The sequence below is a fragment of the Terrapene carolina genome, unplaced genomic scaffold (genome assembly GCF_002925995.2).
Source record: "Terrapene carolina triunguis isolate 2854851 unplaced genomic scaffold, T_m_triunguis-2.0 Scaffold558, whole genome shotgun sequence".
Taxonomy (NCBI): Eukaryota; Metazoa; Chordata; order Testudines; family Emydidae; genus Terrapene; species Terrapene triunguis.
Window position 1 is genome coordinate 9,365,438 of NW_020664909.1, and position 18,251 is coordinate 9,383,688.

The window sequence follows — 18,251 nt, forward strand, 5'->3', positions numbered from 1 at the left end:
ATTTAAAAACAAAAAACTATTGTGTTGTTTCTCTTGATATATTTCACGAGTCAATTATAACCCAACATTTTTAGATAGAAGTAAAACTATAACTTTCTGCCACAAATGGGCTGGGCAAAGATTTTCTATGTCCAATTTTTAACACTAAACAAACAAAGGAGCAGAAATGGCAACTAGAATCAAGCTGGCAGAGCATTTTCTTTCCGCCTTCCCCTAAAAATGTGAATATAAATACAAAAATTCATTAAAAAACAAAACAAAACTGTCCCTTTCAACTAAGGACTCTTGGCTGTATCTCAGACCTGAACAGAAAACTGTATTCTTTTTAACTAGGTGTCATAATGGGTCTACTATTGGTCAGGGTTAATTAATTGCATTTAATTGTAGTGGGATGCCTTCCACAATAGCTGTTCATATTAAAATGAAATATAGGGCAAGTGTATGTGTGTGTTTTTTCACTACAGGGCTACTTAAACCACATAATGTGTTTCTAGCTGGATTCCTGTCTCAAACCAGTTTTCACTGCTTTGGAATCTAGCAGTCCTGAAAACACAAATGCTAGTGTAATATCCCCTATATCATCGTCTAGTTTGGATATGTAATTTTGTAACTCATATGCAAAATCTATTATCTGGAGTGGTAAGGAGGATTGTAACACCAGAAGAGAAAGGAAATGGTAACATATACAAAAATCTTATAAAATTTTAGATGCAGGGCAAAATTTTACATCAAGTCTCTGATTTCAATGAGGTCACGCCTAGGCAAATAAGAAGATAATTTGACCTGCACTGTACAGTAGACAGTATGAAGTTGTCATATTAGCAACCTGCTGCCAAAATGAGATCTATTATGATCTAAAGACTATGTGCTGTCCTCTCTTCAAGGATCCCCATACTCAGAATTTCCATTGGGATGTTGGTGAGGTAACCTATTGATTACAATGGGAGCTCAGCTGTGCATAGGGGAAAGCATATAGCACTAAAGATACCTAAATGGTGGCTTTGATGTCTTCTGAAGTATAAGTATTAATACTTATTAATGAAGATATTGAAATCAAATGATCAATAATCAGATCGAGAGGGACAACGCTTCTAGTCCTAAATGTCCCCCAACTGTCCACCAATCTGGTCTTTGGTGTAATAGAGCCCACACCTTATGAAATGTAGCATTTTCGTGGCTTTAATCTAATCAATGTGAGTTTGGAGAAGTTTATTATTTTTTTTTTTTTAAGAGTCTCACTTTCTTCATACTGTATCTTAACCTTCCTGTAGCACTTTCTGTATATCTAATTCGCTACATGGTTTACTTTGCAGATAAACCAGAAGTGTTACACTGCAAGACAACTGGTGAATAAACACATTTGTTTAAACATAAAGTGTCTGTGCTAATTTGTTTCACAGGACTGATAAAATAAGTTAATTTAATTGCCTCAACTTTCCAAAAACTTTTATCCTTGTTAGGTAATCAAGGCTGTGGATGAAGGGTACCGCTTACCACCTCCTATGGACTGCCCAGCTGCCTTGTATCAGTTGATGCTGGACTGTTGGCAGAAAGACAGAAACAACAGACCCAAGTTTGAGCAGATTGTCAGCATCCTGGACAAGCTGATCCGTAATCCCAGCAGTCTGAAAATAATCACCAATGCGGCTGCAAGGTGACATGTTAAATTCTACATCACACTTAATGAAAATAAATATTTGCTTTCTCCACCTACAGTAATTAAAATATGTTTGCTTTGTCCATCCACTTTCTCGGTTTTATCCATTGCTTATTTGCATGCTTGAAGGCTAGAGGAAGCTTTCCGCTCTCTAGTCAGAAGAGATTATTGTAAATAAAAATATAACAGCTGTTTGTTTGCAAACCCAGCTAATTTTAAGATGAGATGGAAAAGTTTTAAACTCGGGTAAATGAATATCTGAGCTGCAAGTCGTATAGGTTTTGATCCTGCAATGTGATGAAATCCCTGACCCCCCCCACTGACTTCAGCTGATGCTGAGGGTGCTCAGTATCTCACAGCTACTCTGATTCAACAAGGTACTTAAGCACATAAGTAACCCCATTAACTAGAACCCAGCGACTCACATGCTTATAATTAGGCAGGTGCATAAATATCTTGCTGAATTGTGTTCCTGAAAAAGTATGTGATGCCCCACTCTCTTCTGGCCTCATCCAGCAAATTACCTACACACGGGAGTACTCCCATGTACTTCAGTAGGACTAATATCCTTAAAGTTAAGCATGTACCGAAGTGTTTTGCTGAATCAGGGCCTTAATAAGGATCTCATTTCTAACATGAATGCTGATACAATGCTTCTAATTGCATTAAAAAGACTCATTTACAATCCTGTTTATCCAGAGAGTTCTGGGACATAAGCAGTGTCCTGATGAAGAGGAGGTAATAACTGATGAATGCCCTGGCATTTGAGGACAGAAGCAGGATATGGTTAAATACCATAGTTCTGATTAAGTAGGGTACAGTTTAACAGGTCTGTACTGCATATAAAATACCTGGCTCTTAAAGAGGCTGCTATGTAGAGGCTATGAAGATTTTAAGGCTGTTTTAAAAGGGGGTTGCGCCCTGATTTTAAGTGTAAATGCTGATCACAGGGCCCAGACTGACAGCCTGGAGTCTGATGTCCTATATCCACAGAATAGGTACAGCCTGGGTAGTGGCGGTGTGGGTTACACATGTGTCACAGTAATGACCTGAGGGGACCATCTTTTCAGGAGAGAGGCTCAACAAAGTATAATATTAAATGTCCTTTAAAAATGAATCCCAGGGGTTTATTCTTTTTTTATCTGTTCTTAAAATATTTTGTCTTCCACAGCTGACCTAGCCCTTACTAGATCTAAATTCTGTTCCATCCTGGTGAGCTAAGGGGAGGTCATAACAAAGGAAATGGGGGTGGAGCTGTAAAAAACTTGGTTAGTGTTTAAGCCTGCTATGTAAATAGAATTGACCTGGCTCCTTTTCCTCTTGCCCCAAGCAGTGTTGTTTTTTTTCCCTGAGGTAGAAGCTTGCTAGTCTAATCACCTCTCTCCCACTAGTACACAAAGAAGAGAATGGGCAGAAGAAGGCAACTATACTAATGGGCTTGCTTATTAAAAACATATAATGAGATTTGATTCTCCTGCACAGTAAATATGTTTTAATAATTAATTGCTGGGGTTTTTAACACATTGTGAATGATAAAAGTTTATTAGGATAGCTATTCCATGTTATATGGCTGTTGATTGTATTAAAACCAAATTAGTTTAAGCATTACCTTCCCCAGTTAAGAGTTTGTGCTAAATGTCTTTTAGGCCCCAGTTCAGCAAAAGACACAAGCATGTGCTTAAATTGAAGCAAGTGCATTAGTGTTTAGCTGCATTTGGAGCTGGGAATAATTTCCATATTTTATTTTGTTTTTAGTTTTGGATTGTGGGCATCAATGCATACGTTTTTCTATCATTTAAAACAAAATAGTTATTTGTTTCATCCATCTAATACCAAACCCATGCACAGAATTCTTCTGTGACCCCTACATACCAAAGTATTCAGAAACTAGTCGCTACAGTTCAGGGGTGAGTTGCACCTGTGAGCTCTCTCTGTTCCTCTGCGGGCACTTTTTCCAAGTGAGAGGCCTATATCTCAGAGAGTGGAACCCCATGGTTCACCCCACCTGAGACTGGATCATCAAGTTACAGCACTCCCTGTTTACTAACCATATTTACCTCAGCTGGTGCAACTGGGCATTGAGTCCTATTTTAGAATTCTCTCTGAGACCAATATGAGATTTCTGTGACTCAGGACAGCGTCTTCAAAAACAAGTGTGAAGTATTGGTGCATAGAAATGTAACAAGCAGAAAGAAATAAGGTTGAAACAATAACTGCCTCTATGCATCTTATCTGACCTAAACCTTATCCTTTCTTTGTCCATGTAGGTGGATTCTGCTCATCCCAGTCACCCCTTCTGAGCACGAGGCCCAGCCTGCAGCTCTCTGCAGGCCCTTTCTCTTAGTCCGAGACAATCTCTGAGTTCACGGGCAGACTTCTATTTGTCCCAAAGTTCTTCTGTCTGCCCTGGGACCCTGAGCCTTGTCCAAATTTACGCATCTTCAAAGCAGTCGGCTCTCTGTTTTGTCCACTGGTGAATAGGTGATGCTTAGAAGAGTTAGTCCAGTCTTCCTGTGCAGATACCTGCCAGGGTGTTTCTATACTGCAGTCAGAGGTATGACTGCAGCACTTCTTTGATCTAGCTAGCTGGAGTAACAATAGCAGTGAAGCACGGACCTCAGCTCAGGATAGCTGCTTGAGTACGTACCCAGGATCGCGGGTAGGGTTGAACAGTCTGTACTTCTTTAGCTTCACTTCTATTGTTACTCCAATTAGCTAGATCAAAGCAAGATCACATAGGTCTTCATATGCTGCAATCTCACCTCCAATTGCAGTGTAGACATACCCTAATTGTGTGCTGGAATTTACCCTGGTGATCACATAACCCCTGACAGAATAGCAAACAGGGACATGTAGTTTTCATAACACATTCATTACCAGTACTCTGGCAAATCTCCCTTTACTCTCTGCAGGCATGAGAGGAATAGACATATGCAACAGGAAAAAAAGCATTATGACCCTCTCCTCCCCCTCCCCAACACACAGTCCAAGTATCTAGACTGTGCTCAATGGGCTAGGTTGGAGGACTCCTCTCCCACAAGTTACTCTACAGCAGCTACCTGAGACTGCAGTAGCTCCCATGACACCTATGCCCTTGTCAATATTTAGGAATCACCCGTGGATCTACATTGCAGTAGCTCCCACCCCTCCTTCAACTCCCACTTCTGCCCTGCTCTGAGAATCCTGTTGTTGAAAGCATGCCGCAAGTCTCATGGAGCGGTGTCACTCACTCACTCACTCACACACACACACACACACACACACACACACACACACCAATGGAACCAAGTTAATTCTGCTGCAGACAGGAACCTCTAGGACTGCGGGTGGGTGTAGAAATTACCCCCGGATATAAGGATACAAATGATCGGAAATAATTTCTGTGGGAATATATTTTGCCTGATGATATTTTTTAAAAAGGTATTATAGATATAAAATCATCTTTTTTCTCGTTTTTAACCTTACATGTTTAAATGTGTTTGGTAATCCGCCGATGTTTGTTTCAAATAATCACTACCTTCTTACATCCAAATTACTATAGATGTGCAATATAACTTCTCACTCTCCTCTGCTGCATTTCTTTCTCCCTTATGTTAGGCCCCAGTTCAGCAAAGCACTTAAGCATGTGCTTAGCTTGAATCCCAATGAAGTCAGTTAAGCATGCGCTTAAGTGCTTTGCTGAATCCAGGGCCTCAGTCTGCACCTATTTCATACAGGTGTCCCCCTCTGCCTAAGCAGGAGTCTGTGATACAAAAATTAAGTCAAATAATATGATTGTGTTTAAAGGGATTGGGGTTCCTGGGTCCATCTCTTTTAGTCCCCTTAATATAGTCCCTGATTCTGTAACCTTGAAAGGGGTCGCGGGTAGTGGCTTCCTGAACCTATCCTACCCGGATGGTACAGTGAAGTCTGTTGTCTCCTTGTAGGCACAGTGAATGGCCTTCCTGAGAACAGTCCCCCTGAAGGTGTCCAGGGGGTCTCTCTTGGGAGCTGTAAGAGTCACTGTCTGCTCTCTCAGCAACAGTCTAGATATTCCTGCTTTTAAGACCTTATTCCACCCCTGACATGACTTACAGGGCCAGTCCACAGCAGCTTTTTAACCTCTTTACCACTGCTGTGGGGTTTATACATCCCATCACGCTTTCTTTCCCATGTGAAATCCATGTTCTTCAATTAGGTAGTCTTTTTGTGAAGTCTCTCTTTACTTGGCTGTGTATGTACTCTGTGGGCTCAGATGTTTATATCCCTTATGCCTTCTCCTGTACACGTAAGTGTCTAGTTTTGCAAACTGATGTAGAAACTGAATACGGAACAAGTGAAGTTGTGCAAGTCATATAATTTTGCCAAAGCATTGCATAACCTAATCATAATTTCCTTTCATTCACGTCCTGCTGTTCTCTCTTGATATCTGAGCATTATGTTGGTTTTTATAATTGAATCTCTAGGTTGTTTGGATATCTGTAGCCTGGAAGTGAGTTCATAGTTCTCCCAGTTTTCATCAATTCCATTATATTTGTACTTGGACTTATTATTTTTTGAGTCCAGTGTGTATTACTTTCACATGGATGAACATTTCACTCAATTACAAAGAGATGGAAAGCTTTCCAGAATTCAATGAGTGAGTCAGAAATACTTCATCCATCCCGTAACAAGTTGGTGAAGCTGAAGGCCAACAAGGTTTGTTGATTCTTGTTTCATTTGTGAGACACAATGAAAACCAAGAGTTGCATAATTGAAAATATTTCCCAAACTATAAAACTCTGAAATAGGCTTCTGACACTTCATTTTTTTTTTTGGTCAGCTATTGAAGCTGATTAGGGATTTCTATAATTTTTCAAGTTTCATTGTCCAAAGTTTTTTGGCCGGATTTCAAGCAAAAAATTTCTCTATTATATATGTGATGGCTCAAACTTTATAATAGCATCACGGGCATAATCAGGGAGAGCACTGAACTAAATAAATATATATAAAATTAAAATACAAGTGTGTAATTAAAAATACATTAAAACCACTGCAGTGACCCCAATGTGTCATGTTAATGGGCATAGCATGGTGTCCAGGTAACATTGCACTGAACTGGGGGTGAGGAGCAGGGCTGGATTAAAGAATTTGTGGCCCTGTGCACTATGGAAACCGGGTTCCCTCCACCCTTGCTGATAGGGGGTTTACTGCCCCCGAGGAATGTGACTGGGGGGAGTGCAAGTCCTACCCCTGGGGGTGTGAGGGCTGATGAGCAAGCCGGCTGACACTCAACCCCCAGCAGTTCCTGTCCCACCGGGTTGGCCCAGGTTCCCATTCCAGCCCATTGGCTCTCACCACAGCATGCAGGCAGGACAGAACTTGAGTGTGCCACCCCCCACTCCATTCAAATTTAGCTAAGCCACCCTTCATAATTTAGTGGCAACTGGGTCTCCCTGAGATTGGAGTCTCTGTGCAAGTCAACGCTGGTTAATCAGGAGAAAGCGTATTATTTGCCAATGGCAAAATTTCTTAATCTCTTTGTGCCTCATTGTCCCTGTTTCTAAAATGGAGATAGGCTAATTCATAGAACTTGTCAAACAAACTGGGGGGGGGGATTAGTGAAAAAAGTAACATTTTCCCCATTTTCCCCCCCAAAATTGAAAAATTTAAACTCTAAATTCTGTTAGATTTTTACATTTGCAAAATTTCCTTCAGCTCTATAGTTGATCACAAAATTTTGGAAGGGAATCCCCCCAAAAATAGACATTTTTCCTTTTCTGATTTGTTCTTTTCTTTTGAATTTTGAGATTAGAAAAAATTCTACCATCCTTACCTACCTCTTGGTAATGTGCTTTGAGAGTGACAAGTGAAAAGCTAGGAACTGGACTGAAACCACTAGTTCCATGTCTTATTCATAAAATTTCCCTTCTCTCAGCTCCTCCACACAATTTGCAAATCAGAAACTATTAGCAATTTTTAGTGAAGGATAGATATAACAAAACTGGTAGCGTTAATCAGCTCATATAGCTTTTTACAAGAGAGGCTACCAACATTTTCTGCTGTCTGGCTTTAACATACTCCTGCCTGCAAGACACAACATATTTTTAAACAACTACTAATAGACTCTGAAGAACGAATGACTCTGATCTCAGGTAGGTCACTTAGGGTTTGTCCATACAAACATTTATTTTGTTGCAAGCTGGCGTGTGAACCTACCCCACAATAGCCTGCTGCAAACTAAGTATTGACATGGACTCCACTGACATGCACTTTAGTAGCTTCTTAGTACACTTTGATCTACCCTACTTCAAAACATTAGTAGATCTAAGTGTACTAACGAGAAGTTAGTGCACGTCAGCAGGGTCCTAATAGACACTTACTATGTAGCAGGCTACTGTGGGCAGATTTACACCCCAGCTTGCTACACATTAAATGTTTGTATAGGCAAGTCCTAAATTAACCTTTCTGCCCATCTGTAAAATATGGATAACACATGCCTTCTTCACAGGAAGATTAATTAGTTAATATTTGCAAAGTCCTTGGAAGATGATACGTGTAACATGCTGGCTAAGTATCATTAGTTAGTAGGATTCAGTTTCTAAATCTGCAAACATGGCTCTTTTTACAGCACTAAATCATTACAAAATATTCTAAAGGGCTAGTAATTGCTGCAAACTTGTTCTAATTTGGTAAAGTTGAAGGGCTTCAGCAAAACCATTTGATTGAAGACCAAACTGGGGATGACTCTTGCTTTATAGATTGTTATTTTTCCCCTTCACCTCTCCTGCTTGTGGCCTCCATAAATGTAACTAATTCACAGTCAGTCCTCGCGTTAAGGTAATTTTTACAGAAATAAAGCACAGGTCTTGCTCACAGAAGCTTGTGAAATGATATTTCGTTTTTGTTTTTACAAGCTGTCTTTGAATCTCTCCAAAGAGCGTGCCTTTGATATAGTAATCATCTTATCCTATTTTAAAGAGAACTAACATGTCCAAGTTTTATTTGCAGTCTGTCAACGGCTTTCTGAAAAGTCATATAACTTAAAAAGGGGGTACTAAAATGACAACACCACCCCATAAAATGTAAAGCAGTGTATATTGTCTTTTATGCACTTAACAGGTTAAAAAGATATTTAAAATTGTGATTTATACTAATATCTAAAATAAATAATTTTCCTGGTTAACTAATCCTTATTTTATGTGGCTAAATCATAAATAAAATGTAGGTCCAAGTTCTGCTTTTAGGAACTCGTGTAAATTCAGAGAAATTCTTCGGAACTCTGAAATTATTCTTCATTTGCACCAGCAGATCTGAGAGCAGAAATTAGTCCTTAACATTTCAGATAAGCTGTTAAAGTAAATGTGCAGAAAAATTCTTAAATAATCTTTTGACCTTTGGTCTTGCAGGTTGCAATGTGGGGATTGGCCCCTGTGTCTGCCTGCACAGAGTCCCATTATTTTCACTGGGACTCTGTGCTGGGGAGGAGTCTGCCCATAAATTGTAATTTGCAGGAGTGGCCGTGAAGTTGCAAGTCTCCTACTATCATATATATGTCATCATAATTCCATTAATTTGCTGGTTTCGGTAATAAAAATTAGCCAATCTTGTGCAAAAAACAACATTCTTTCCTGAACAGAATTACATGACTTTGAGCCCTAAAACTATTATTTTTTATTCATAATCATAGTCCTAATTAACCTTATTGAAAAAACAGCAAAAGTGGTGTTATCTCCAGAATATGCTGTAGTGTACCGAATAGGCTTATCTCTTTACATTCCAGTGGTTCTCTGTTTAAATATTGTCCAAGTATCTAGAAAGATAATCCATTTAAGTCAGCAAATGTTACTATATCTCAAAAAAATCAACTTTTCTTAAAAAGCAAGCTTGAATCCCTTTAACATAGTCCAGCATCTTGCAAATTCAAAGGATCAGAAGAAATTCTCTCCACGATGCAACTGAGAATGTATATGAAAAGTTGGGTGAATAATTTATCATGCATACTGTTCTGTTAACAAATACACCTCTACCCCGATATAACGCTGTCCTTGGGAGCCAAAAAAAATCTTACCGTGTTATAGGTGAAACCGCGTTATATCAAAATTGCTTTGATCCACCGGAGTGCGCAGCCCAGCCCCCCCGGAGCGCTGCTTTACCGCGTTATATCCAAATTCGTGTTATATCGGATCGCCTTATATTGGGGTAGAGGTGTAGTTCGCAAACACCATTTAACTTTCTTGAATGTGTTATTAATTATTTGCAATTATTTCCAGGAATAATTGCTGTCAGTAATTTTTGGTGTGGAGACTATTTGTGAACAGTTTATTGCAAGTGTTGAAGCTGAAGGTGTCTTGGTTAGTTTTCATTGGACATATAGATCACGTGGTATCCTTTCAGTTCCCAGATTGGTTAAACATAACATAAATGTCCAGTCACTCACATTTACAAATTCAAAGCTTCCCATAGCTATTATCCAGTGAAATTTGATATTTCTGTGAACATTCCTTCTCGAAAAGTAGTTTGCTAGAATATTTGTAGAAACCAAACTCAGTAGGAGTAGGAAACAGAGTCAAAGAAAAAATTAAAATGAGCATTCAAGGAGAATGTTATGTAGTATGCACTTGGCTCTAGTTTTTACAACTGACCTTACACTAAATCAGTCTCAGGCAGCCAAGCATCTTCATCCAAAGATACCTTATTTCTGACACTAACTGGATGTTTTAGGGAGTTTTAAATCCATTTCTGACCTGCTTTAATTTTGGTCACTTGCTTCTCAAGGAATTTTAAGACTGATGAGTTGAGCAAAAAACCTCCAGTTTTACTTGAAGCATTCCAACCAATGCCAAATGTACTGTTGTGTTCATCAGGGAATCATACTGGGCTTGTCCAGATACCAGTAAATAATGATGATAATTTCAGTCGTATTGAGATCAAAGAGATTTCTGCCCAGTTTTGCTCGTTGGCACTAGCTCCCATTGTGCTTAAAGAAGGAAAAGACTCTTTGCCATGACTTTTTATTCAACAGCCCTGGGTACCAAGTCTGATATAAATAAATTGACCCTTTTCCCCATTAAAATGCTAAATAATTAGGACTTATGTCTAGTGTATAAATAAAACATTTGTTCTCCTTTTAGTGCCTCCATTTTGACTCTGTTCATGAGATTCAAACAATAAATAAATTGGAGGTTGATTTATACCTTTCAGAATGATCAACATTGGACACAGATCAGAATGTGACCTTGTTCTTCTTCAATTGTGTCCCTCTGCATGCTCCACTTCCCCATGCGCCTTTGAGCAGAGATTTTGGTAGCTGAGCCTGTTTGGCCTGCTCGTGCACCCTACACGTCCTCGTGACCTGCACTGAGGCTATAGAGGGCTTTGTGGGTTAACCGCCCTCTGGTCCTTCTCAACCGCCTTCAGCCAGGGATGGAATTTAGTGTGTGCCTGTTTGCTCTTTATATTAGTAGTTAGTTCTTTATTAGTAGTAGATTTCTGCTGGCTGTGAGAGGGAAAAGATTCTTTGCCAGGGCACTTTAACAGTGCCTAGGTTTGGCAGAATGCCACCTAATGAAGACCATAAGTATGGTCAGGAGAAGATTTCATTATGACCCCATCCAAAATTTGTACCTATGGTTTCTTCTGAGTTTCACATTAACTAAATTATTCACCTTCCAGTTTTCTCTTTCTTTCTTTCTTTCTTTCTTTCTTTCTTTCTTTCTTTCTTTCTTTCTCTCTCTCTCTCTCTCTCTCTCTCTCTCTAAGCCCCATCAGTCTACACAGGAATCTACCTTCCATACACTGTATGTGAAGAGGTCTTTAGTCCTTTACTTAAATAGAACTAAGCCATTCAGGAAGACCCCTAGACTCTGTTTCTATTGCCAGTAGATCTAGGGGAGCTTCTGTCTCCACACAGAGACTTTCTAAATGGATCCCTGGATGCATTATTGGCAATTGCTGTTCTGCTCAGGTTCCATCTCCCTTATGAGTGACTGCACTTTATCACAATCTACCCTAGAGCCTTACTCAAAGACATTCCAGTTGCTGAAATCTGCATGGCTGCAACATGATCCTTTTTTTCCACCCCTTTGTTTCACTCTCTGAGGTCAGATGCTGTAGTAGGTAATGCAGTTCTTTCTTCGGTGATGGACTCTGTTCCAAAACTCTACTGCTAAGGAGTCACCTGAAGCGAAGTACCCACAGGGATACTTCTCAAAGAAGAAGAAGAGGTTACTCACCTTGTACAGTACTGGAGTTCTTCGAGATGTGTGTCCCCTAGGGTGCTCCACTATCTTCCCTTCTTTCAACTGTTTTGGAGTTTCTTTGCCATAGAGAAGAAACTGAGGGCAGTTCGCCCATGTAGCCTTCTGTGACTTCAGTATGGGGCACAAGGATATGTAGGGTGTGTGCACGGGCTAAACGGGCATTGCTACCAAAAATCTCCAATCAAAGGCTCAGGGTGCATGCACACCTGAACTGGACAACCCACAAGGGGACACATTTTGAAAAACTCCAGTTACTGCACAAGGAGAATAACTTCTCCTCTTTTATTACTTGCTGTTTAGTGTGATTCGGAAGGGATCTATACTGTTATTCTCAACTCAGTATTCAGGGCTTTTACTGTGCAGCCCTTATTAGCATTAATGGAAATTCTAAGCTGGAAGTGCTAGAAAACAAACTGTTCAAAGCCATTGCCTGATATAGTAAGCATTAAGTCTGCCTTGAGATTCACAATACAGCCAAATGTGAGATGTGATGTCTGCATAAGGCAGGTCACAGACACAAAATGGAACAGACAGGGAGCCAATACAACATTTTATAAGCCTTCTAATTGCACTTTTTTCTCTTTTAAAGAGGTTATAGATTGTTTTAGCAATAATGACTGGATGGTGTTAATGGGCAGACTCTCAGCCAGTCGTGAATTCCCAAGAAATACCCTACACCATGACATCAGTTGCTTAATTACATAGCTAACACAGCACTGTGTATAACAAGTTGAAAATATATTGCTGTACACAGTGGTGGTTTTGGCCTAAAACATCCAACCCTGGTAGCCAGTGTTGATCCTGCTGGGAAAGTGTAGAGTGAATTATACTGACACTGAGGTAGGTGACTTGTTGAGTCATTACTTTACCTGGATACAGTGGGTTTGGGGATGGCTCCCTGGAGAGAGATGGCCTAATGTGTGGGCTGCGCAGCTCTGAGTGAGGAACATTAGAAGCAGCCAAGGCTGAGAAGACTTAAGCTACTCCTATTATTTTCTTTGTTAATAAAGCTAGACTCCATGTAAATAGGATGCAGACTATGTTTTCAGAGCAATTGGAAAATGTAAAAGTAGTGTCAGGAGATTTTTGTTTTTAAGACACACTGGAAAAGGGGTATCAAAAGGGGAAAAGAGGTGGGTCCTGAAATGGGTCAGGGAACAATAAGAATTACAGCAGCAGGCCTGGGCAGCAGCACACCAGGACCAGCAAAGACTTTTCCTGGAGCAGATGTTCCAGAGGATTGTCAAACTAGAGACACTGCTCAGACTAGCATTGGGTATTGACCTTTACCTTTCCAAGGCTAGGTCTACACTACAGCGGGGTTCCGACCTAAGATACGCAACTTCAGCTACGTGAATACCGTAGCTGAAGTTGCGTATTTTAGGTCGGCTTACCTGGCGATTTGGACGGGGGAAAGCCGACCGCTGCCGCCGACTCCGCTGCCGCCGACTCCGCTGCCACCTCTTGCCGAGGTGGATTTCCGGAGTCGACGGCAGAGCGATCAGGGATCGATTTTACCGCGTCCTCACGAGACGCGGTAAGTCGATCCCCGATAGACCGATTGCTACCCGCCGGATCGGCGGGTAGTGAAGACATACCCTAAGGTGATGACTTATAGGTTTATCTAGTCACTTTCACTGACTCGCAGCTGTCTGCTGCAGCAGCACATCACCCCCTCTGTGGGGGACAAAGGAAGAGGATTCCTAGGCTCTGTGTTTGGTTTTTAACAAGAGAGGCACAAGCTGAATATCTGACCCTGAGCAAGATCCTGCCATCCTGGACTTCCTGGGGACCTTGGAAGAAAAGTACCAACCAGTTGTTTCAGGGCGAGCCCTTTTCTTTTGCCCAGCAGTTGGACAACTAGGCAGTGCATTGGCTCAAGCCAAAGGAATGAACTGCAGGAGAACTGATGACTGGATTATTTTAGAATAGGATTTGAATAGTCTGCTTTGGAGGATGCAGATAAGGGTACACCAGCGCCAACTATCTAAGCTGGCAAGAGGCTCTTTCATGGAGGCTGAACTGTTCGGTAAACCACCAGGGCTGTGACTGCAACCCTGACCTGACACATCATCCAAGGATCCGCTCAAGGAACATTTGGGGAGAAAACTAAAAGAGGTTGGACACTCTGAAGAGGCAGTGTCCTTCCTGTTGTGTGTATTTTGCCTGTGGGCAATGGGGAGTGTAAATAAATCAAGGTCTGTCAAATGAGGCAGTGTGACTTTGAAGAAATGCTAAGGTCAAAACCAAAAAGGACGCTCATCCAGACTCTAGGTAGGCGCAAGCAGCCCTTCCTATGGTCTGTTCTTTATGTGAGGAAAATAGTACATGCAAAAAACTGTGTCCCTCTGTAGAATGTGACAATGGGGGCAACACATGGTCTTGCTGAGACTGAGCGCTGAGACTTCAGTGTGTGTACTGCTTGTACAGATAAAGGAGGGTAATAACCAGCCCAGTGGACTCAGGGGGCATCCAAGCATTGGTGCAGGATCGCTTAACACAGCCTGAGCTACTTTGATTACCAGCAGCTATAGAAACTCCAGACACATCCTTCATCGGTAATTGCCCTGACAATGGACAGATAAGGGGGGACCTCTCTGAACTCACATGCAGGTCTGGCCAATTGTGGAGTGAGACTGAGGTTACAGTTTTAGTCTCACCTGGGCACTGAGGTTACATATTTAGTCCCTCATAGTGAGAGGGAACCAGAGATGCCCTGGGCCTGGCTGGGTGGAGGTCTATGTAAAAGAGTCGAGTGAGGCAAGTAGTTCCATTCCCCCACCTGAATATAAAATGGGTGTGATAGCTGTCTGGAGGGCAAGGGTTTAGGGTGTAGGCTGAGGACTCCTGAGTGAGGAACCCCAGGAATAGCCAAATCTGAGGAAAAGGTGTGAGCTGATCTTTAATATCTTGCATTTTTTTCTTGGTTAATAATGCCAAAACCCACGATGCAAAGTCGGGGGAAGAAAGCTTGTACTTGTAAAGAGTGTGAGCTGTATTTGGAAAGGAAGCTGGGAAAGATACCTGCTCGCAATTTCTAACTGATGATCTATGTAACAACAAAGTGTACCCACTTTTGACCTCAAAAACAAGGAGGAGCAATAATCCGGTTTAGTCTCAAACTAAGCAAACATGATATGAAATCTCAGAGGGAGAAGAAAATATGCCAAACAGCAAGGCAAATTTTATTTTAAGAACCATCTACTAATTTTGCCAGAGGGACACTTTAAACCAGGCATAAATAGCTGTAACTGCAAAGATTCTAGTCCTTAAGGTCCAGGGATAATTAAAGTAAACACAATGACTCTACTTCTCCTCAGTGTGACATTTATTTACTGGTCTCCTGTTGGGAAGCACATACACTCATGATTCCATTTGCTAGAGAAGATAAAACTAAAATTGCCTCACGTGCACTCTGTTTTTCTAAGGTTGGAGATAACTATGTTGACCTTATCGTTAGTCCAGAATTTCAGCGCTTGAAGTTACTTACACCAGAAAGAAAGTCATTTTGCATTCAAAGCAATGTAGTGAAGGTGTCATTTCACTTTTTGTAAGAGAAAATGGAATTATAGATGCCTGTTTTTAAATGTGAATGTATAAAAGATATTTCCAAATTTAGAAATAGGGAATTAGGTTGCATTGATTAGGTGAAAAAACAGAACATGAAATCCAGGAGGTAGTATATGGGATTTCTCTACCCAGCAGCAATATGCTATCCTTTACACAGAAGTAGTGCTTCATCCTTCTGGTGGTCTTGGCACCTGAATATTACAAATTGTTATCTCTCTCTCATTGGATAGCTGGCACACTTATCGTAGAGATTTGTACAAGCAGGGACTGAAGTTCCTTTGTCGTTTATATATTTATTTCTAGACATGATGTGCTGTGACAAAGTTCCTTGCATTGTGACAAAATCTATCTTACTGACAGCAAACCATGGTTCTCTGTGCTTATGTGCATGACACAAGAGTTAATTCCAGTGGTTGACACAATGGTCCAGTCCACTGAAAGCTGACTGCAGCAGGGCATTTTGTAGAAAGTACAATCTGGCATCTCACGGTTGAATTTGTCGCTGTATTTTTATTTATTTGGGGAAAGGGGTGTCACGTGTCAGCAAATACAGGCCTCCAGCCATGTACAATGCAAGAATGAGTAGCATTGATAATTTTCTCCATGCCAGGGGATGGATAACAATTTGAAAATGTAGCGGTTGGGGAGTGGAGGTGAGGACAAAACAAAAAGAGCCTAAAAAAAAAAGACGGGGAAATGTTCTGTTTCACTTCCCCTGAGCAAACATGCAATTTCCATGATTTCTTTTTAATGACTCTGTTCTGAAGCTGGTAGGTACTGATTTATGAAAAGCTGTAAAAGATCAGGTGGAACCCTGCAGGACGTCGTTTACAGCTGCATGGATTGCAACCCATCTAATTTGTCTAGTTAAGTGTGAGCTCATGGCACACATCACCCAGCCCATAAATTTCATGTTCAGACCTTCTGTCTAGGGGCTGGGTCAGGGGGAGAAAAATGCCGATGTGTGCAGATGCTCTGAAAGCCCAGCATTCCCTTGGTGCATAGGAGGAGACATCACAGATTCTTCACAGTGAGAGACAAATTCCTGTTCATTGATAAACTGTCCAGATGTCCTCTCTGAGGAGGAAAGTAACTAATTTTTGCTTGGAATCCTACAAGGAGAAAAATGATACTTTACAGTGCTGGTTAGTCTGAGGTCACTTACATAAAAATTAGGTCATATTTTTTGTCCTGGTGATACTTTGATCCAAGTAATAAACATAAAAGCTCTGTTGGGCCACTCTAATCCCTAATCCTAGGGTCCTGTTCTATTTCAGCTTGTTTATGCTCATTCTTTCTCAAAGCAATTGAGTCAGGCCCTGTTTTATTAGAGTTAAGATGAAAAAAAAAAGTAACACACTAAGTTGAATAGAGAAGAAATTTCTCCATGCTTTATCACTAAGCACACTTCATAAATATCTTGGGATTTCAGATGCTATACCCAGAAAAGCATAAATAAAAAGTGACTCTTCATAGGACAAACAGTAGTTAGCTAGGTGTAGACCATATAGCTACTGGGTACATCCTGGGCCTGCTTGCCAAACGTGGGCATCTAACTGTTCACTGTTCAAAACTTCACTTACATAGGTGCTTAAGGGCTGCTTTTGGCATGACAGTGGGAATGTATGTGCTTAGCTTTAAAGGGCCATGTCTGCAAATTGTTTCTTTAACCCCCCCTTTCCATATGTCCCTTGTTGCTCTTTTCCCCTGCCACCAGGCCTATTGTACTGTTTTCCAGTGTCTTCTATCACTTTTATTCTCTTAGTGGAATGGTGCATGATGGTAGACAGTCAGGAAAATTCTTTTTCATCGAAGATTGTTCACAGGGGCCAGCTGGTGTAAAATGTCATGGTGCCATTGAAATCAATGGAGCTACAACCATTGACATCAGTGGAGGATCAGGCTTCAGATATCTCCCAAGCCCATTACTCTAGACAACAAACAATTGTTTGACTGCTCGGCCTTTAAAGAGAGTGTGGTCAGGCAAAACATATTGCCCTCGCTAAGAAGATACTGAGTTGCTGCTCTTGAACCTGGTTGAGAATTGAACGTGAGGCTGCAACAATTACTGCTGAAAGGCGCTGATTATCAAGACCTTTCCAGTTTCTAAGGCAGCATGTTCTGAAGCTTCTTACTGGCTTCACAGTAGTGTCCAGTGATCCAGAAAGGGAAAATCTAGTGATTTGTACCAAACATGGGTCTCCTACAGTACATTGCTGTACACTGTGCACAGTCTGGGTAATTTTATAGGTGGTGATATTTGTATTTTTGCTACAGCAGTCAAGCAGCCAGCCACAACTTACAAAGCCTGCCTTCTGAAAGCATTTTATAATTTATAAGAGGAATCCATTTATCAAACTAATGCTAGGCAAAACCTCAAAGATGGAAGGTTTGGTTTGGACATGTAGCCAAAAATCAAAGTGGCTTATTTGAACTTAGCAAAACTTCTTTAGTTTAAAAATTGAGGTCAGAATTGCATGCGTAAGAATTCTGGTATTTCCTAATCCCCAACAGGGTTAGACGTACCACATGAACATGCTCTTTTAGTACTTCTGATCCTGATGAAACTTAAAAGGGCAAAAGAACATGAAAATGATTAAGGCTGGGATTTTCAAACCTTAAAGAATTATTCACCCAGCTCCCACTGAAATTCACTGGAATTTGAGCACTTAAGTCCATTTGGAGTCCCTTCATAAATTCTGCCTTAAAAGTTTTTCCAAACCTCAGATTCTGTTCAAGTTTTGGGAGAACAGTGCTTGGTGGTAGGTCTTTTGAACCCAAATCAGTTCTCCCATTACAAATAT

The 18,251-nt window shown here is 40.8% G+C and overlaps 1 protein-coding gene across 2 annotated transcripts in view; it reads left to right on the forward strand.

The window, feature by feature from the left end:
• The window catches only part of EPHA3 (EPH receptor A3), a 318,240-nt gene that overhangs the window by 291,370 nt on the left and 8,619 nt on the right, over nucleotides 1-18,251 (forward strand). For both annotated transcript variants that reach the window (XM_024208613.2, XM_024208614.2), the window contains exon 15: nucleotides 1,461-1,654. In XM_024208613.2, the coding sequence (XP_024064381.2) occupies nucleotides 1,461-1,654 (194 nt within the window). The remainder of the gene's footprint in view (nucleotides 1-1,460; nucleotides 1,655-18,251) is intronic.